The 20970-nt window shown below is 39.0% G+C and overlaps 2 protein-coding genes across 6 annotated transcripts; both read left to right on the plus strand.

Annotated features, from left to right (window-relative positions):
• Positions 1-2367: 2367 nt before the first annotated feature.
• lztfl1 (leucine zipper transcription factor-like 1) lies at positions 2368-8291 on the plus strand. 3 transcript variants are annotated; one of them, XM_056364878.1, is made up of 10 exons: positions 2368-2671; positions 3014-3138; positions 3300-3494; positions 5055-5112; positions 5575-5649; positions 5763-5828; positions 5922-5999; positions 6291-6467; positions 7022-7125; positions 7271-8291. In XM_056364878.1, exons 1-10 carry the CDS (start codon positions 2669-2671, stop codon positions 7287-7289), a joined length of 900 nt encoding a protein of 299 aa, XP_056220853.1. In that variant the 5' UTR covers positions 2368-2668; the 3' UTR covers positions 7290-8291. The 3 variants fall into 3 exon arrangements, with proteins under 3 accessions (XP_056220853.1, XP_056220855.1, XP_056220854.1); XM_056364880.1 differs by having other exon boundaries at positions 6309-6467; XM_056364879.1 differs by having other exon boundaries at positions 5578-5649.
• Positions 8292-8433: 142 nt separating this feature from the next.
• Positions 8434-18735, plus strand: LOC130161524 (C-C chemokine receptor type 9-like). Of its 3 annotated transcripts, none has more exons than XM_056364875.1 (3): positions 8434-9019; positions 15745-15804; positions 16673-18735. In XM_056364875.1, exons 2-3 carry the CDS (start codon positions 15751-15753, stop codon positions 17717-17719), a joined length of 1101 nt encoding a protein of 366 aa, XP_056220850.1. In that variant the 5' UTR covers positions 8434-9019; positions 15745-15750; the 3' UTR covers positions 17720-18735. The 3 variants fall into 3 exon arrangements, with proteins under 3 accessions (XP_056220850.1, XP_056220852.1, XP_056220849.1); XM_056364877.1 differs by lacking the exon at positions 8434-9019 and adding an exon at positions 15390-15507; XM_056364874.1 differs by lacking the exon at positions 8434-9019 and adding an exon at positions 15514-15604.
• Positions 18736-20970: the final 2235 nt, after the last annotated feature.

The following is a 20970-nucleotide window of genomic DNA, read 5'->3' on the forward strand; positions in this document are numbered from 1 at the left end:
GCAAATTACAGTAGCAGTTCATATGACTAATTTCAACTCTTTGCTTTTAAACTCTTTCCAATCTCTGTAACTGCAACAGTTTACATTAAATGAGTTTATCAGCTTAATATGTTTGTATGACTCATAACAATAGTTGTATTGTTTCTACTGGTTTTATTGTTTAATTGTTTATTATATGGTGCATTTTTGTGCTCCTGTTCCATTTTCTTTGCATTCCTTTGCTAACCAATGACCCACATTTTTATATAATTTAATTTCATAGACAGTTTTCTTAAGTAGTTCATAGACCAGCTGCTGAACATCAACATCCACAAATTTTGGATCTACCACAAGAGCTTAAACACGTGAATAGTAAAAAGTAACCACCATGGTCTAACTGACTGCCTTAGAACAGTAGCATGAACATATTGGACTCTCACAAAAGACACCCACTGAATATGGTTTTAAACAAGTGTTTTCTAGTCCCTGTGTCAAATTGCAAGTGACTCACCGCGACTGAAGGTAAAGGGGAAACATCTTGGCCTCTGTGACTGACTGATGTTGCACAGTGAACTTGAGCAGGACAGCACAGAGTAGTCACGTTATGAGGCATCTGATTAGGTGACTAACCATGCGCTGCCCGTTAGTCTAATTCAATTAGACACATGAGGGGGAAAAAATCGTTTCCTTCTTTTCTCTTGGGATCCTCCTTAACAAAATGTATAGTGATATCCTTTAGACATCAATGACAGAGGATAGGGAGAAGGTGCAAAATTATCTCTCTGAAGATTTTATCTTTTTCACATGGAGTCAAATGAGTTTAACTGACAGAGAAGCAGCCATGTTGATTCCTGTCTGTTCATCAATTGAAACATGTATAAAAAAGAATACTAATAGTCGTTGTTGGAGGCAATTAACTGCCATCAGGAGATATGGATGCTACATGATCAACAATGAAAAAGTGACGTTGAAGGATAAAAATGTTATACTAAACATAGTGACAATGGCTTTATGTGAGTGAAAGACACAGTCACATATGTCATCTTGTTTTGACCAGTAGCTTCATTTTGCCATCCCAATCTAAAAGTGTTTCTGTGGAACAATTAAACCTCACTCTGTTAGTATTTAATACAGTGTACAACAATGTATTTATCAAGGGAGAACACAAAGCAAAATTAAAACAAACATTGTTTACTACTCTGCATGGAGTAATTATGCCATACAGTAAGGGTAATTTGGTTTAATAGGTAGTCTAAATAAGTACATTTAAATTAAATGTAGAAAGATGTTATCAACTAAACATTGGTACAATGTAAAATTAAGTCTAAACTCACTATGTCAGGAAATAAGATCTACTCTTCTAGCTGTAGCTTTCAGCATTAATTGAAGTGTAAAGAAAAGCTGTTTTTTGGGGGTTTTATTTTTTTGCTATTACAACTTCTTTTATTTCCACAACATGTTTTCCTGAGCATTGGGTTCATGATCACTTCCACATAACCTTACCATACCTTATACCTACAGAGAGGTGGTTAAAGAAATGCAATCGATGTAAACCAGGACAAGATTCCAGTCTTTCAAAAAAGTATATAGCCTAGATTGCTAGGCCTTTCTGTAGCTGTGAGCTAAGCTTTTCTGTGAACACCCCTGTACCAGGCCCAGTTGCTAAAACATGAAAATGCATGTGATGTACATGTAAGTGAAGCAGTGAAGATACTTCCAGTGCAAGGTGCTGATAAAGGGCACCCGTCTGTAACAAGACCTGTACTCATCGCACACTTGTAGCTCAATACTGCCATCTAAAGCTAAGTTGAATTATCATAACACTAGTATCTATAACCTGCAACTTAAAATTCTTCAGAAATTCCATAGTATGGATGGAGACAAAATAATCTGATCTGGTATGGTTATCATATCATCATCTTTGACTAAAAATAAAAATGTTCCTTTTAGGAATCACCCTTTTCAGAGTGACAAAGCACAGAAACTGCGGATGTATTTAACAAAACATTTTGTATTTAACAAAACATTTTCTTAGAACATTTTCTTTACAAAATGTGTTAACAAACTTTTATATGACTTTGTGTTCATAGCAGCAGATCACAAATGCATTTTTGCCCCCAAACCATTATTTCAAAATCGATATCAGTGGCAGGATATTACTTTAAATGACATCCTTTTGACCAGCAAAATAAAGATTAGCATTATATACAAAAATATTGAAGTTTATAATAACGATTAAATATCTATGTTTAAATTTTGTTTGTTATATTGCATTCACATATAATTATATTAGTAATAATTCGTCCATTTAGCGGTTTGCTTTTGTAATGTTTGTGTTGTACGTAGCGCCGTTGAACGCACCTCTAGTAACCAAGGTAATGACGCTATTCTCCGTTACCAAGGCATTCTCAAGGCAAACACTGCCTGTGAAGCTAGGCTAGCCAATCTGCCAGATAATCTTATAGCCATGATATAACCTCCGTTTAACGTCAGCCTCTTTGCCGAGTTGAACTTTAAGTTTATTTGAGTTTACTTGAGCTTCGACTCCAGTATATTACCTTTAGCTCGTAGTCTGCTCGCTGCGGGGCCTAAATTAGAGGCTGAAACATCCATTTTTTCCTGTTGGATCAGCACAGTCTACAAGCTAGCTAACTTCTTCTGTTGCGTTAACGTTAGCTGCACAGCCACCATGGTAAGTAGCTGCTATCATTTGCTGTTGTTTATGGGTAACCATGCCACCTGTTTGCTCTTAGAAGTTAGCATTCTAAATATTTAGCGTTAACTCTGCTTTCTAAACGTGGTGCACGTCCTGGATTCACAGACGAGTAAAGTTAGATACATACAGATAGCAAGCATCCCACGTTATGTGCGCAAGCTCATGTGGATAGGCCCTGTCACATATTAGCAGGGGGAAATCCTCTTCATGTTAGCTGGTCAGCTAGTTGCTATTATAATCTCCCCCGGTCTTTATACCCATCTATTATTTTCGATGCCAATCTTTCTTACTAATTTATTGCCTTTTGTCTCTTTGTAGGCTGAATTTGGGTTTAATGAACACCACCAGAATGAAGCCATCAATTACATGCGATTTGCACGTTCAAAAAGGGTCCTGAGACTGAAGACTATTGACTCATGCTTTGAGGAACTCAAAGATAGCAGGTGATTGTTCATACTTACGTTTTTGGTGTCATTGTTTGTATGTAAATTCAACTTTAATTCACTTAACTTCAAACCCATATTCTATATAAGAAAATATAACATAACAGTTCAGACGATTCTGTAATGTGTATGTGTGTGTGCGTGCATGCTTCTCCCTGAAGGCTAGTGGAGGAAACCTTCACAGTGGATGAGGTGAGGGAGATGCTGGATGGGCTGCAGGCGGTGGTGCGTGGGGAGGTGGAGATGGAGCTCATCAACACAGCCCACACCAATGTGCTGCTGCTCAGGCAGCTCTTCTCCCAGGCTGAGAAGTTTTACCTCCGACTGCAGAGTGATATCTCAGAACTTGAGAACAGGTGAGCAATGAGGAAGCATTCTCAAAGTTGTGATAGATAATATTTAAGGTCATTACTTGTGTTTATAAATAAATAAACTTTGTGTTTCTTGTGGGCTCTGATGTAATAAAAATAATAATAATAAAATTTACCTTAAAAATATTTTCAAATAAAAATGATTTAAATTAATGCGACAGGTGAAAGTTTCAAATTTACAATTCAAACTGTATTTATTGTTTCACATTTACAGTAATTTTAATTTATTACTGTTTTATTTAATAGAAAAAAGTAATTAATTTAATATTTGCATATTTATTTACCGCCAGTAATTACTAGCAGCTCATGTTTGTGAAGTGGCACAATGTCATGTGATCACATGAAGTGTCACTGGTTTAAAGAAGTGGCACAAAGTCATTGGTTTGTGGCCATGTGATATAAAATTAAGTCTATATCAGCAAAACGTAAAAGGCTGTTCTTGCTGTTATCTCTAAGCAAGGATGGCAAGAGTGCTTTAGAGGGTTTATTTTCATATCACAAGCCTGAACATAGAGCAATGTGGACATGCACATGTGACACCAGTAACAATGAGAAATCACATTTAACCTGTTGTCAGAATGAACTTTGCACCCTTGACATTTTGGCTAAGGAAGTATTTGAGCTTTTTGGCACGAATATAGTCAGCTCTTAGAGCACAGGTGTTGTTTTATAGATGAACAATAATTCAAAGTAGAACAATTTAGAGGATGAAAATGACAGTTGAGGAGCTGTTCAAATGTCACCTTTGAAAACAAATCTGAAAGTCAAACTAAACACGTCATCCTGTTCTTTTTACCATATCATTTCAATATCAAGTGAAAAATGTATAAACGTCTGCAGTGTTTCTTGAAATGAGCTAATGCTGTTGACCAGTTTGACCATTGTGCAGCTCCACAGTACATGTGCACAGGTTTGAATGTGCTCTTTGTCTTCTGTGACATTCAGGTGAACTTCATGTAGCTTTTGACCTACGGAACCTTTAACCTCATTAAAACCCTGTGTGTTTTGAATTTTTTTTTTTTTTTCTAATATGCACATGATGGGTGGATAAAGAAGTTTTATCGTACGTGACTGATACGGTGTCTAAAGCAAGGACCCCGCCCCATGTCACGGTCTACGTGTGTTCAGCTGCTTTTTAACAAACCACATTTAAGGTTCTCAGAGAGCATATCTGTCACCACAGGCATATATCTTATAGTTTAAGTGTTAAACTGCCATATACAACAAGGGTGTTTATTTCCCTTGCCAAACATTTACAACTGTCAAATAGTAGATTATTGTACTGTCACAAAAACATCAACATTGCGGTGACAAGGTGACAGTTGTATAAAGTGATTCTAGAGATTATCAGATCAGTCACAATTTATTCAGTGTTGCTCACAGAATCGTAATATTAACTTTTTTTATATACAAATGTTTAATTCAATCTAAAAAAATCTGTATAATATTTTATAGGGTTCAAGCTTTTTCTTTTTTGTCTTTTTTTCTTTGTTCTTTTCTTCATTATTCTGCCATCCAATTCTTTGCTCCTCTCTACCTGAACAGGGAGTTGTTAGAACAAGTAGCTGAATTTGAGAAGACTGACTTTAAAACCACTGATAAGGTGAGTATAATGTGCAGCTCTATCATATATAGGCTTTTAAATATCCCCATCAATCTAGTCGCCATTAATCATACGTTCAAAGCATATTTACACCCGCATAGAATGCAGTAACTAGAGAACTCTTGCATTTTTAGTAGTTTTATATGTCGGCACACCTGCCCTTGTCACGTAGCAATGCGGTTTAAGAGTCACACTTCACTGAGGCTGATGTGTGGTTTTAGGACACATTATAACAGAAAAACAAATCAGCCTTTGTAATTCAATATTTCACTCTTTCATGGGTTTGTCTATTCACACCTTTCTCAAAAGGGGGACACAAGTCATCTTTGCATTTCTAAGAAAAGTAAGGCTGAACGGATAGTGGTTTATTTGCACAGCATAGAGGACATAACCAACATGTTTTAAACTAAGAAACAAGAACTGTTCTGCTATTGTATCTGTTAAAAGTCTTTACTTTATTAGCAGCTAAACCAGGAAACAAGCAAACCCAAGTTAGCACCGCTGAATGAAGGTGGGGTGTCTGAACTTCTCAACAAGGTAAAGTAACAGGTTACATGGATTACCTGTGCAGATTAATTGCCGAAAGTTTGGCTGTCATTATCACGCTCATATGCTCATGCTGATCTACTGTATGTCAAATATTTCTCCAGGAGATAGCAAGACTACAGGAGGAAAACAATAAACTGAAAGCCAGGCTGCGGACTATAGAATCCCAGGTATAAAACTGACTCACATATTTTATAAGCAGACCACATATTTCAGTCTATTCATTTACATAATTAACCTGATTCTCTGATTAACTGTTTTAGGCCATGAGTGCACTAGATGACAAAACCAAGGCAGAGAGAGCTCTGAAAGACCTTAAGAAGGTGCAGGGTGAACAGCAGGTACTGTTCCATGTTTGATGAGCCAGTAACATCATCTTCGCTTGTGACATTTTAAGTTTTCTTTCCGTGTTCTACTTTTATTTTTTAACTCTTCAGTTATTATCGTATTGGATCTGAACACTTGCTGTCATTGTGCTTTTGTCTGCTAACTTGGATCTGAAATGGTATGTATCTAGCTGATCAAAGTGTGACTTTTGTTTGTCACTGTGAATAGGAATAGAAGGTGTCCATTCTCTAGTATAAACATTCATCCCATCTGAACTTGTGTGTTGTTTTGCTTTTTCTTTTAAGCTTGCTGCTCAATCCCAGGAGATCACCAGTCTAGAGGACACAGTGGCAGCTCTGAAGGAGGACTATGAGAGGTCTCTCTGCACCAGCGCTGCCTCCCAAAAGGATCTGCAGGAGAACCTGATCTCTGCCAAACACGAGCTGCTTCGAGTACAGGAGCAGCTGGCCTTGGCAGAAAAGGTAAACTGTGGTCACTGTGGTCTTTACCCACAACTGACAGTAACCATCATCTGAAGTAAAAGGCCTTGGAAACAAATTTTCTCAATCTGTTTCTTACCATGCTGCAACAGTTAAAACTGTTTTGTTTATATCCTCTGAGTGGTTTCAGTATTTGGGTTTTTTTTCTTCTTCTCTATTGTGTGAAGTGGGCAGGGCTCTGTTGTTTAAAGATAATGTCACATACTTCTGTGCACCAATCAGAATTTAGCTAAATTTGATTCAACAGTTGTGGGGTTGTTTGCTTATGTTACCAGGCGACTATGTCAGTCTAATCTGATTATACACCCACACAGTCCTGATGATTTAAACTCTTAATATATATGGATATCTAAGACTATAACTAGATTATTGGTTATATAGTCACAAGCCCACCAAACATCACATGATCCAATTTGCTGTTGGCAGATAAGTCGATAGCTGGTGCTTGTTATACTGGCCACTTTTTAGTATGGGTGCATTAAGCATCTGTGCCATTATTTTCATGTGTGTATATACTTTGTGTGTACGGTCTGCAGGAGCTGGAGAAGAAGTTCCAGCAAACTGCGGCCTACCGCAACATGAAGGAGATACTGACCAAGAAAAATGAGCAGATCAAAGAAATTAGAAAACGATTGCAGAGGTGAGCGTTCAGCAATAAGGAATAAAACAAACATTTTCCATTCCAAACACTGGTATTTGTTCTGTTGGTTTTTTGACTCCTAAGATGCACTTTCTTATTAAGATTTTTTATCCAATATGAGATTCGTACTGCTTGTCTGTTTCAGATATGAGCCCAGTGAATGAGTTCTATCCAAGGCAGCTGGTTAAACACACGTCCAGAGGGTAAGACAGGACCAACCTTTCTGACTGTGGTTTGGACAAGAAACCATCAGTTACACTGCTGTAAGACAAGAGAGACAGAAAACGGCACTTCCATGAGGAATTGTTTATTCATGCTTTATCCGGAATCTTCAGTAGTTATTGGCTTCACTAAAGAGCGGGAGCGGGGAAGTTGACAGTACACACAACTGAATACACAAGTGAAATAGTAACAAATGATAGCCTTCTCCAGCTGTGCTTTTTTTTTTCTACGTCTCAATTTGGAGCTCACTTACAGTAGCTAGCAAACTTCCCTCAGTGCTCTATGCAAGTACTATCATGTCCCTGTTTGAAGAGGCCTTGTCCATTTTTTAACTGGACAGATACATACTGTCTAAAGCTTTGCAGTCTTATTTATCACATGGTTATGGGTAATGTTTAGCTTATTAGAACTGGGTTATTGGTAATTGATATTTTGCTGATCAGTCTTAATTTTAGTAGCCCCTTTTTGTAGATAAAATCCAGTCTGTTATTGAGATTTCAAGCAAACCCCATGCTTCAAAGTAATGCTTCCGGACCCTTTGAGGGCACTCCTACTTTCATTTTTTTCACTAAACATTTAAAAGCATTTCCAAAAACATATCCTATGATCTGGCATTCTGTGAAAGTCTGATCATTGAAACCATACAACATTTCCTGCAATTCTTTTTTCTGCCATTACATATTGAATGACATGGATAGTGACCTATAGATTGATTTCCCTACTTCCCTAAACAAAGGGCATAGAATATTTTTGTCTGGAAACTTTAACTGTGTACTTTTCGTATCGCTGTGGGTGATGGAGTCTAAGAGAAAAAAAATGAATATATACATGATGTTCATGAAGTAATGCTCTTGTAGAGTATGATACATCTACCCTATATTACACTAGATGTGCATTTGTTTGTATTGTGCAAAGTATGGGGTAATAAAAGCTGTTACCAATTATGTGTGGCCATTGTAGATGGCCATCGTCATATTGTTTTTAATTTTTTACTTTAAGTTTGGGGGATATTTCATCATAAAATTCAAGTTATATCACATAAGTTGAAAAATAGCCTACAAACAGCACATTTTCAACCTTATGACAAATATCAGACAGTAAATATGACAGTGAACCTACCCAGGGTGTCTCCCTCCTCTGGCCCATTGCATTCTGGGAAAGACTCCAGGCTGCCCTGATACTTTTAAAACAATAAAAAAGTTGGACAAATGTAATAAAGTGGATGAATCAGATGTAAGAAATGTAATTGTTTCGGAACTGACTGATTCAACAAGGGGGCGATGTACTGCAATAATACATGGGTCATACACAAATAAATGAATTGTATGTCTCCACATAAACTTGAAAAACTGTACACAGGAAAGTATGATCTCAATGGCTTTAAGTGGCCTCTGATCACTGCATTTTACTAATAATATATACGACAAGTAGATAGGATTATGTGGGTTCAGAATAAGATGTGTGCTGTTGCCCAATTAAGGCTGATTGTATTGCTTCATGTGTATTTGCAGACCAGTACATCTGCGCACACCCCTCTCTTTTTTTTTTCAAACATTTTGACATTTCTGCCTCACTGGCTAGAGCAGAGTTTAGAAAGAAGTAGTGTAAAATGACACAAAGCACACCCACAATAGGTCTGAGGATGATCGTCCTGAGTAGCAGACCACTATAGGTAAGATATTTTTCATACCAGTTTTTAAATCTTTACTAGATAAGAAGTGTAGAGAGAGAAGAGAGGGGGTGAATGCAGTTCATGTTCTTGGTTAGACTAGTTATACACTAAAGTTATGTTCAATTTTAATTTTAATGTGTTAAAACAGACATGGCTTGAAGCATCAGGAGAAGCCTGATTTCCTACTTATTTTTAGATTTTATTGCATATAATTTAGCTTGTAATTGTGTTGTTTGTTTCCTGCCTCCCTCTTCCTTTTTAAGTGGCAGGCTCCAACATTGCAATTTCTATCTAAAATCTAATCAGATAATACAAGAAACTTTTCAACTGATTTTCGAACTTATTAAATTTCAGGAAACCAGAGGGGTTCAAATGATAATAAAATGCATCCTTCCCCCTGTTTGTTAATGTCAACTGGTAAGGATATCTTATCACTTGTGCAATCTATAAAACATTTATTTTTACACTCTTAACCACTTCATCTGCCTAAGCTGTTTATAAAAGACCTCATTGTTTTTGCCTTGTAAGTGTTAACCAAAGTGAATTGAGATAGTGGCAGAGTAAAAAACAAAGTGGTCGCCAGTTTTTTTTTTTTTTTTTTTGTTATGAGTGAAACTCTTCAAGCCACAGTCTGTCCTGACTGAAACTTGTGTTGGTTTATGCCATGTGCATGGGTTGTATGCATGATGAACCTCTCCTCCTACAGCTGCAGAAAAAAGGGGCAGGGGCAAATTGACACTAAAACAATATCCTTTAAAAACCTTTTTTGATCTGCTGTCAAAACATATAAAACATTATAATGTTATTTTGTGTGCTTATGTGTGTGAATTTATACTTGTATACGAGCATCTGTTTCCTAGTAGAAGCACCTGAAAACAAGATAATTTCAGATAGGATGCAAATGCCTGACAATTGTCTATAAACACTTGAAATAAATCACAGCAGGTATACAGGAAGTGGTGAGTATCTCAATTTCATGCATCGTGACAGAGACAGTACTTTGCCACAACATCGGGCGAATGTTAATACTTCGCGTAAAGTGATTTACTGATTCACAGCAACTTCCTGTTCCTTTTCACAAGGCATCAAAGGGGTTTTCTTGGTTTCAATAGCGAGACAAAAGCTTCTGTTGTTTAGCTTTTCTTCAGAATCATCTTGTGAACGTTTGTGTGTGAGAAACTTTGCACATTTCTGAATATAAGGTGATGTCCAGAGTACAGTGTGATGTTTAAAAACAGTGGGGGTGTTATTTTCAGCCGAAAACCAGAAAGCTTTATCGAAATGCATACTGTGTGGCCAAATTGGCACTGTCTTCTTGGGTTTGAATATTTTCCTCAATATTAGTATCACAGAGCTTTAAAAAGAAAACAAGAATCAGATTATACATTATATGTTTACTTAAAGTGAGACTATATCTTCTGAAGGAAAAGACAACACCTTCTTCCCCTTACAAATCAGCTATAAAAGCCACCCTTGCTCATTGTCATTGTCATCAGTGCCCACAGTAGAATTGCTGCAACATCCTTACTTGATCCGGTAAGTTATAATGGTTAATGTCTTTAGATAGATTTAGCTGTATAACGCACGTATGACTTTACTCTCACCTGTGCTATTGTTTCAATTTTAGCATTTTTACCATTATTTCAGAATTGTAAATGTAGGCCTCAGTGGCTGCAGAGATGAGCAATTACAGGAATAAAAGAAAATTGAAAGTGAGACTACAGCCTCACTTGTGGCTCTCTGACTTAGGTGCAGCAATGCTAGAATGAAAGCTAACATTAGTATGCTAACATGCTTATAATGAAAATGCTAACATACTGATGTTCAGCAGGTTTAATGTTAACCATGTTCACCATCATATTTAGCACAATAACATGGTAGAATTTGCTAATTGGCACAAAAGTACAATTTTGACCTGATGAATGAGCTAGATGGAAAGCTATGAACCAAGTTATTCCAATTCATCATGAGGGGAACATCATGAAGATCCATCCAATAGCTGTTGAGTTATTCCATTCAAAACCCCAAATGTCTATGTGGTGGTGGTGCTTGAGGAAAGGTCAAAGGATCACCAAAGTTGTTTGGATTCATCGTCAGGGAACCATGAATTTCTGGACTAAACTTCCGTCGAATAGTTGTTCAAATATTTCAGTCTCCCCTCATGCCACTAGCATTTTTCGTAAGTTTATTTGTAAGTTTTGCTATTGCTACATAGCCAACGTTAAAATCAACAGCTGTTAAGACTCAGCTGCTAGATTTACCAGTCTAGAAGAACCATTTCCAGTTCTTTCAGTGCGGTCTAAAGAGGTGGAAAGCAACCCTTTTGTTTTGATTCTATTTCTATCATTTCTCTTCTGAAGTTAGCACGCTAACCAGCTAACCCCGGGCTGGTTGGCCTGTCTTGTCACTTTCTGATACCGAGTCTCTGTGGTGTCCAGTCTGCCCTCATGAAGTAGCACTACTCAGAGGTTATATTATAACCTCTTGTGTTGTAAACACAATAATGGCTGAAGCTCTCAGCAAGACTGATAAGTAAACAGCTGTTAATGCAAATGTTGTCTTTGAAGCTACAGAAAATCTTACAAATAGCTCCTTTAAGGACTTGTGAGTGGCCCTTTTCCAAAAGAAAAATTAAGACTGTGTGATACAGTCAAAAGCAATTAAGTAAGTGGACCTTTAGTTGAGATTGTTCTTTCAACTGCTGCTTCCAAGATCAAAGATGAACTGTAAAAGTACATACTATCTGTGCTTCATTTTTTTTTCATACAGATTGTTTGTCTCTGTATCAGCTCATTTGTGTCTATATGGCTCAGCGTTATCTCCTAATCAGTTGCCTGGTTTAGGTCAAGTCCATGTTGGTTGTGCTGAGTAAGAACCCTATACCGCCAATCAGGAGGCAGTGATCAAGGTTTTAAAAGGTTTCAGTTATCAGACACTGCACAGTCTCACTTTGTGGCATAGATCAAGATTAACAGATGCCAGCAGCATCTTTTAGTCTTTTTCTGAGAATGATTGCCCAATGTGTTTTCATTTTGGTGATATAATTCCCTTGAAATACCAAATCAAGATCAATCAAATGAAGTCATACTCAAAGTGTTCTCTGTATCCTATCAAAATCTCTGGTTTCAAATGTAATACACAAACGTATGGTTGACTTCACTGATTGCAAGGATTCCCCTTTTGTCATCATTGTACAGCACGCTGTTATGTTGTAAAAGCTAAAATCATACTGCCAGCATCATCTCATACTGGTGACTTATTCATGGCTTCCCAAACTTAAACTTACCAGTGAGCCTTTTTCTCATAACCCCAGCAGCTAGAGAGGTGTCAAGTTGTCATATGTATTTTTAAGGCCACAGGGAGCTCCAAATTGAATACGTTCCAAACTCAAAGTTATTTCAAATGTAGTGTAAAATATAAGTTATCAGATATCGAGGGGGTGGGAGGGTGGGGTTGGTGGTGGTTGTTGGGGGAGTGAACCAATGGGCAGTCCATTTGTTCCTCTGTATGCTGCAAAAATAACTATATGCGTCATTGCAACGTGACGCAAAATCAAATGTCAGAATTAACGTTCAAAAAGCCATAATTCAGTGAAGACCAGCAGTTCTCAGCAAAACCACCTTCTCTTTGCAAATATCAAAATATAACATTGTCGTCAACTTGGGACCCGATGTAACATTGTCATCTATTTTTGTCAACAAATGCATGAAGTGACTTATGGAAGTAAATACTTCGTTCTCTTTTCTGCAGAGAAAAGTGTTTCATATGTCCACAGATCAGACCAATATAGCCAATTAGCTGCACTTTGGCAGTTAGTGAGTGAAACTTCTTAGCTTACCACTTTCTTCAACAACCTGTTCGCAAAAGGAAATTACTTATCTCATCGTGGCACGGTTGTTTCCCTGTGCCACACTGTGATCAAAACTGAGAAACGCAACCAGTAAATTGGTCGAAATCCGAGAGCTGATGGCCCACACGCTCATCCTTTCTGCATTGTTCACGATGAGCGAAGACTGAAAATCTTATATCAGGCCGGGAAGTGAAACTTTGAACTAAACAACTGAATGACCTACAGTGAGACTCAAACAGAGCCCACGAGACACCCACTCACAAGGAAGCAGAACTAGAAAGCTGATTGAAACACCTGCCATCGAATAAAGTTTTCAAACCATGTCAATGTTGGCTTGGTAAACTCAGATTTGTTGATCAGAATGTGTTACTTCATCAGCGTTTAATGAAGTAATAATAATGATATAGTTGCATCGCTTTATTTGGCAACTATCCTGGTCATAAGCTGCGTTTGTTGTCTTTCACTATCAGTTTTGTTTGGGCTTCAGGTGACACAGTTGGCATGACAGGGACTTTCTACTTTGCCATGTTTTGTGGAAGTATGGTCAGCTGAGATGCGAGTGATTTTTTTATTTTTCTTCCCTTTGGCAATACCTTTGGTTCTTCACTTCCCTGTCTTCACAGAGAGATGTTTTTTTTCCCAGGACATGTCACATGAATGCCTTTTACCTTGGCAGCAATCGTCAGAATATACACTCACCGGGCACTTTATAAGGAACAGCATACGGATTTTGTAAAGGCCCTCCCTTTGCACTCAAGACTGAGCGACCAACTTTTTCTTTCTTTGTGACATGAAGCGTTATCATGCTGGAGGAGACTGTGGTATTCAATCATTTGGTTGGTATTGAGGGTCCCAAAGTGGCAAGAAAACACACATTCTCCACACCGTTACACCACCAGCAGCAGCCTGGAGTGTTGACACAAAGCAGGTTGGGTCCTGGATTCATGTTGTGGACACCAAATTCTAACCCTAACCCCATCATCTGCTGCCTCAGCAGAAATCCAGGTTCATCAGACCAGGCGATGTTTTTCCAGTCTTCAGCTGACCAGTTTTGGTGAGCCTGTCCCTGCTGCAGCCTCAGACTCCGGTTATTGGCTGAAAGGAGTGAAACCTGACGTGTTCTTCTGCTGTTGTAGCTCATTTGCGTCAAGGTTTGACGTGTTGCTCATTGTGAGATGCTTTTCTGCTAACCACATTTGTAATGATTTGAAACTCTGCTCTTACCTCTCTCACCAACAAGGCGATTCCATCTGTAGATTTTCTGCTTGCTGGATGTTTTTGTTTTTCACACCATTCTGAGTAAACTCTAGAGTGTTCACAGTCAAAGTCACTGAGATCTCATCCTCTCCCCAGTTTGATGTGTCATGTGAACTGAAGCATTGCACTGCTGCCACACGATTGGCTGATTGGATAATTGCATGATTAAGCAGGTGTTCATTATGAAGTACTCAGTGAATGAGTGTGTTGGTAGTGCAGTATAGTCGTACTATATGAACTGGTCATACAGTTAAAATTGCCTATGATGAAACAAACTCAAATCCAATTAATTAATAGTAGCAGCCAGTTAGCTTAACTTAGCATAAATCCTGGGAACAGGGGGGAAAGGCTAGCCTGACGCTGTCCACAGGTAAATAAAAAAATCAACTGTCTGATAAACCCTTGACATCTTGTTTGTTTAATCCATGCAAAAACCGAAGATTCAGTAACTTTGTGAAGTCGTCTGCCTTTAGTCTTTATGCTAAGCTAAGCATTTCCTGGTTCCACCTTCATATTTACCATACACACCTGAGGGTGATATCAATCTTTTCATCTGGCTCTGAGCAAGAAAGGAAACAATTGCATTTGCCAACATGCTTCACACTTGTAACTTCAAAAGTTTCGTCTCCTAGAAATTACGTTTATATTGGAAACATTTGAAACCAGATTAAGTTCTTAATGTAATGATTAAACAGAATGTATTTGCAGGTTTTAGTTAAGTTGTACACTGACAGAATTTCTAGAAGACAGGGCTGCTTTATTTTATGTCTAACAGGGATATTGCTTTTCTAAGAGGTCTGAGGCATATCATATCATTCATTTACCCTGAAAATCAAAACCTCATGAAAAGATATTCCTCACACTACACCTATGTGTACAATGAGAATACTGTCATCATAGGCCACACAGCCTGAGGTCTTGACAGTGATAGATGCTTAAAAAACAGCGGTGCTTACAAGAGCTCATCATTAACCACCTCCTCCAGTTTTGTGCTTCACTCACACCTCAATGTTTCTCAGTTTCATGCATCACTCGTCTGTGGTGTTAAGCGCTCCACCTGTGTACACAAAACGTGTCGAAAATGGGCTTCGCCTTGAAACTTAATCGGCTGTGGAGGGAGTCAGGGTGTATTGTTTTGGCTTAAACGTGATGGCCACAGTTCATTGGGTACAATCTCAAAGTCACAGCTTCATAGTAAAAAAAAAAAAAAAAAAAAAAAAAACACACTGTTGTTTCTGTTCACTAATTTGAAGCAAGCTGCCTTCCAGATTTGATGCTCATTTGGCTGCAGTGCTGATGTACTGCAAAGAAAGCTGTGTGCTGTACTTTCCTTACAGAGAGCGAACAACATGTGATCTGTGGTTACCAGGGAACCATATAAGTAAGTGAAGGGGAGGTTGTTTTTTTTGAGTACGCTAAACTGCCTTGACACAGAAACTACACTGTAACCAAGACGGCTGAATTTCATCATTTGGAGGGTGGGTGAATTATTGCGCAATGAGCTTTTTTTCCTTTTTCATTTGTTATATTTATTAATAATTAATCTACGTGACATTTTTACAAAGTTACAAGGTTTTGATTTATTTGTATTATATTAATATCCTTTGGTTCTTTGTAGATAACAATGGATTACCCGTCAACAACTTTTACGACTCCAGTCCCCGCTTATACTGAAAGTGTAAGTATTACTTTGAGATAATTATCTGACATAAGTGTAAAAGAATGAGGAAGAAGTTTAACTATGCTGATATAATTATTGTTTTTGATGTACTGTATGATTGAGAGGAAATGACTCTATTTAAAATCACAGACGAGAAAAAAGTTTCCATGTGTTTATGGTGCAGATTTGAAAGAATACAGTGAAAGAGCACAGTTTTAATATGCCAAATAGTACGGTGCATACTACATAAACTTCTTATTGAATATATTTTATGTCAGTTATTTGTTGTTAAATGTTTCTAATGAATGTGTAAAACAATGTACTTCATGATCCAGGTACATTAGATTTATCTGAGGCAGAGATCTATAGGATATTCAAAATGCCACAGTCGGATTCGAAAGCCGCGTCAGCATCAAATTTTCCACTGTTTGTGAAAACACAAAGCCCCGGCTTCACCTTGCTGTTTATCTCTGCCCTACATCTAAGCCTGATGCAATCTGGGGTACTGAGTTCTGCTGCGGGGGCCCCTTTCTGGAGCCCCTCAGGATCGTTTACCCACCTTGGATAGCAGCAGGAAGTTTATGCAGTAGTGTGGTTTCTCCTGCACCGACATAACGACTGCACCTGAGAGCAGTCTTGTTTTTTTGTGCACTTTGGTTAGCTTGTACATCACAGACAGCGTTTGATGTCATGTCACTATATCCCTGCTAGAAGCATGTTATGTTATGAAACCCTGAAGGCAGTTAAGTTGTGTGAGGACAGAAACACAATATAAACATTCCTGACATTCATGGAAATGAAAAGTGAGAAAAAGGCAGTGTATCTGTTGCATGCAATCCTCTTTAATACTGCATTGGATAATGTAGTTTTCTATTTTTAAACACAGGACACTCCTGACTACTCAGACTATGACACTGGGTCAAATGAAAGCACAGGCATGTGTGACAGAAAGTGGGTCAGAGAATTTCGTGGGCAGGTTGAGTCTCCTCTATTCTGGAGCATCTTCATCATCGGTGCTGTGGGTAACATGATGGTTGTTTGGATCTACACCACTGTGCGCAACCGTCTGAAGACAATGACTGACGTGTACCTGCTAAACCTGGCTGTGGCTGACCTCCTCTTCCTGTGCATGCTGCCCTTCTGGGCGATCGATGGCGTCAACGGCTGGAACTTTGGCAAAAGTTTCTGCAAAATGGTGTCTGCCGTCTACAAGATCAACTTCTTCAGCAGCATGTTCCTGCTCACCTGCATTAGCGTGGACCGCTACATCGCTATTGTACAAGTCACCAAGGCCCACAACCTGAAGCGAAAGAGACTCTACCATAGCAAACTTGCCTGCCTGGGTGTCTGGTCTGTCTCCGCTATCCTGGCTCTCCCTGAGTTTATCTTTGCTCAGGTGAAGCAAGACCTAAGCGGGCAGACCTTCTGTGCTCTGGTCTACTGGAACAACACAAACAACCGGACTAAGATCTTAGTCCTGTCCATGCAGATCTGCATGGGCTTCTGCCTTCCTCTACTAGTCATGTTCTTCTGTTACTCCGTCATCATTCGCACACTTCTGCAGGCCAAGAATTTCAAAAAGCACAAGGCCCTACGCGTCATCTTTGCTGTGGTGTTTGTGTTCGTCCTCTCTCAGCTGCCGTACAATAGTCTGCTGATAGTGGAGGCCATGCAGGCTTATAATACCACTATCACAGATTGTGCCACAGTCACTTATTTTGATATAGCTGGACAGGTAACCAAGACCCTGGCCTTTACTCACGCCTGCCTGAACCCATTCCTCTATGCCTTCATCGGAATTCGGTTCAGACAAGACCTCTTTAGAATTGTTCGGATGTGTCTGGGCAAAGGAGGGTCCAGTAAAACACACGTACTTCCCAAACGTCCCTCTGTCATTTCAGACACTGATACCCTCCCTGCCCTTTCTATATAAACACACATTTTCCTCAAGTCCTAAACCTGATAGCTGAGCCTAGTTCTAACTTTTTTTTTATGTCATACTTGATAGCAGAGCAACGATAACATGTTGAACTTTCAAGTTAAAGAAGTCTTTGGAGTTTACATTCATTACCTTCATCTCCTGACATTTCCAAGCACGTTTCTGCTTGAGTTGCTGTATAAATTGTACATTAATGTAAATATTTTACCAATAATTGTTGGTGTTTTACATCAGTTCCATCATGTGTTCGTCGTGTGCAGCTGTAATTGAATAAAAAAAAATGTTACTAATGGTTTTCAGAAATAAAACAGCAATTAAAAATAGAAAAAAAAAAATCAAAAGCGTGTTGCAGTTTTCTTCACTGCTATTCTGTCCACAGCGCAACAACAAGCAGGAAAGAGGTGCAACATCTAGTCTTAAGTTTTTACTGATAAATTAATGCAGAGTCAGTGATGAGCTCAGCAATTTATGTATGTGTCTGCTATACACAGCAAAGTATTTGAGTGCTTTCACTGGTTTAACGTTCCTGGTGTGGTGGGAAACGCAGTTGTGAATGTGGCTGGTCCAATCCGCAACTCTTTCAATCTGACTAAACGACCTCCTGTTGACAGTCTGTGCCATCGTCTCTGCTGGCGCTCTTAGCTGTTGAACCTTGTCTGTTTGCTTATGACTTGGCAGTTTCACAGTGGATTTTAACGGGTGCCTGTTCAAACTGGCACAAAAGAGGTTTCCCACACTGGTTTTATAACGGCTGTAGCTCAGACAGGTGGCAGACAGAGAGGCAGACAGACAGACGGACACGTGTCACTGCCTCAAAAAACCTTCCATGTGAAGCCGTAACTTCGAAGCATGGGATCTCAGTCTGCCAACTTCAAACAGCAGCTCTCTGAATGCTCTTTTGCTAGAGCCACACACTCTGCATGAAAGCCGATGCAAAACCCAACAGAGGAAGAGTTGATCTTACTTCTCCGGTCTGTGCCACCAAAAATTGACTATATCAAAACCATGCAGGTCCAACTGGTGGGCTGGTGGCCTGCTTTCCATTCCTCTCTGATAGGTGAGGAATGGCATGTGGGCGATGAGGTCTGTGTTGCATAATCACAGTTTCATGACACCCCCCCCAAAGAGAAACTGCTGGTATCAAAAGCTGATATGAATCTGAAATCAGGGAATGCAGACAGAGATTTGAAAAAGTTTGAGGTTTGCGTCATGGATTGTTCTGTTCGTGTTATGTCCACGAACATAACATGAACAACGTGTCATCCCATATTTTCACATTAAAAGATCAAGGAGTTAGTTTAGAGAGTTTAGAAAATGAATTAAAACATCTTGAATAACATCCCTGTCAATATGTTACTGTGTGCCTACAGCGGCATAGAAAAACAAGAGAGAAAAGAGATGGAGAGTGACAAAGAGAGAAACATCAGAAAGTACTTGGTAGCTTCACCCGTAACAAACAAACCTGAGGTGTTATTGTGGCCACTGAGGTTGGCTCCAGACATCTGCAGAGTACCTGCTGAGCTCAGGTGAGACCACAGCCGCATTCTTTTCTTTTCCTCCTCTCTACATGTCTCTTCCTCTCACGACAGGAAGCCATCAGTCAACAACATGTTCCCGTTTAACTGCAGCTCATGAGGCCTCACTGTGGATGCTCCCAGGGACCTTGGCAGATGTCTTGAATTTGCCTTGACCGGAGATCGCTGACGCTAATATCGCCGCTCATGCACAACGTTTCATATAAAAACCTTGCTTTGATTCTTGCTCGTCATCTTAATATAAAACACATCTTTTTGAATCTACAGGCCTCAGGTCATTGTCATTGTCATTGTGAAATGACTTCTCTGTTCTTGCTTCATAACTTACACTGTAAGTAATAAGACTGAATGTGGTTTGTATTGGATGAGGATTTTGTTTAGGTTCTGTGTCTTTTTCTTTACTTCAGATGTTTGTCAAGATTAAAGTCATTATGTTTTCATGTTTTCAGCCATTTAGGGTTGCTGATCCTTAATGGGGTAGAAAAGATGAAAAGCAAATCATATTTGTAATAATTTTTTGGACTTTATTTCAACCTTTGCTTTTTTGTAAAATATTGGATAAATAGTTATTTAAATGAAACAAACTGAGTTTAGAGTTCTCTGGAGGAACTACCAACAGAAACATGACAAGGAACCCCAAGGACACATCTTTTTATATATATATATATATATATATATATATATATATATATATATATATATATATAAGGAATTCCCCTTTTAAATGTAGTGGAGCATAAATTGGAAATACTGGAAGTACCTCAAGTTAGAGTTCCTCAAAGTTCCTCAAAATTGCATTTCAGCAAACAGACTTTGATAAATTCCACCACCATTAGAATCACACATACTTGTAATGCCTTTTGTGCATTTATTTTTCTCCTTAACACAAATATGTGGGTGAGTAACAAGCACATATATACACATAATTTCTATTTTTCCAAGGTAGCTGAGCAAACAGTGACTCTTGTTGCAGGCTGCAGGGAATTTCAACCACAAGGTGGTGTAGCTTGCTCAGCAGATTGAGCCTGTGCTCTGGGTTTCAGTCAACTAGCCCCATCTAGTGGCGGTCTGTGTGAGGCCTCGTCTGGGAGGGTGGTGGTGGTGGTGGTGGTGATGGGTGGGTGGGTGGGTGTGGGGGGGGGTCATGAGGGTTGACTTGTTGTTGCAGAGAGCTGCTAATACACAGGCAGACTGCTCGTATACTCCATGCCTAAAATTCCTTGTTCCTCATTATCCCCCAGCTCTGAAGTACCGCAGTAATCACCACCAGGGAAAACAGTAGAAAGTTAAAAAAAAAAAAAAAACCTGAGCAGGTCTGAGCTGCGTTGTGAAGAATGTGAAAGACTCACAAGTAGAGCAGCACCTGTGGTTTGGAAACATCCCATTCATCTTTCTGCACAGGGGGAATTGTGTGTGTGTGTGTGTGTGTGTGTGTGTGTGAGTGCATGAAGGAGATGTGTGAGAGAGAAGAAGAGGGATAGAGGGAAGATTAGGTGGAGTCTATGAGTAATAGTAGAGACAGAGTAAGCATATGTGACCCATTGACACTGACCGGGCTGCAGTCTGCTTTCAGCTGGCCTATGCTCTGGTTCTGGGGACCACAGGAAAGCCTCAGGGACAGTGGCTTATATATCAACAATGACCCACTGGCTTTGAGCACCATTTTATTCCATAACAAGTCACAAATAGCTCATAGTGAAAGTTAGGGGT

The sequence above is a fragment of the Seriola aureovittata genome, chromosome 20 (assembly GCF_021018895.1).
Source record: "Seriola aureovittata isolate HTS-2021-v1 ecotype China chromosome 20, ASM2101889v1, whole genome shotgun sequence".
Classification (NCBI taxonomy): Eukaryota; Metazoa; Chordata; class Actinopteri; order Carangiformes; family Carangidae; genus Seriola; species Seriola aureovittata.

Coding starts and splice junctions, on each gene's coding strand:
- lztfl1 (XM_056364878.1), top strand. Junction 5,113..5,574: donor ACTTTAAAACCACTGATAAG/GTGAGTATAATG, acceptor TTACTTTATTAG/CAGCTAAACCAGGAAACAAG. Junction 5,650..5,762: donor TGTCTGAACTTCTCAACAAG/GTAAAGTAACAG, acceptor ATATTTCTCCAG/GAGATAGCAAGACTACAGGA.
- LOC130161524 (XM_056364875.1), top strand. CDS start 15,751: ATGGATTACCCGTCAACAACTTTTACGACTCCAGTCCCCGCTTATACT. Junction 15,805..16,672: donor TCCCCGCTTATACTGAAAGT/GTAAGTATTACT, acceptor TTTTAAACACAG/GACACTCCTGACTACTCAGA.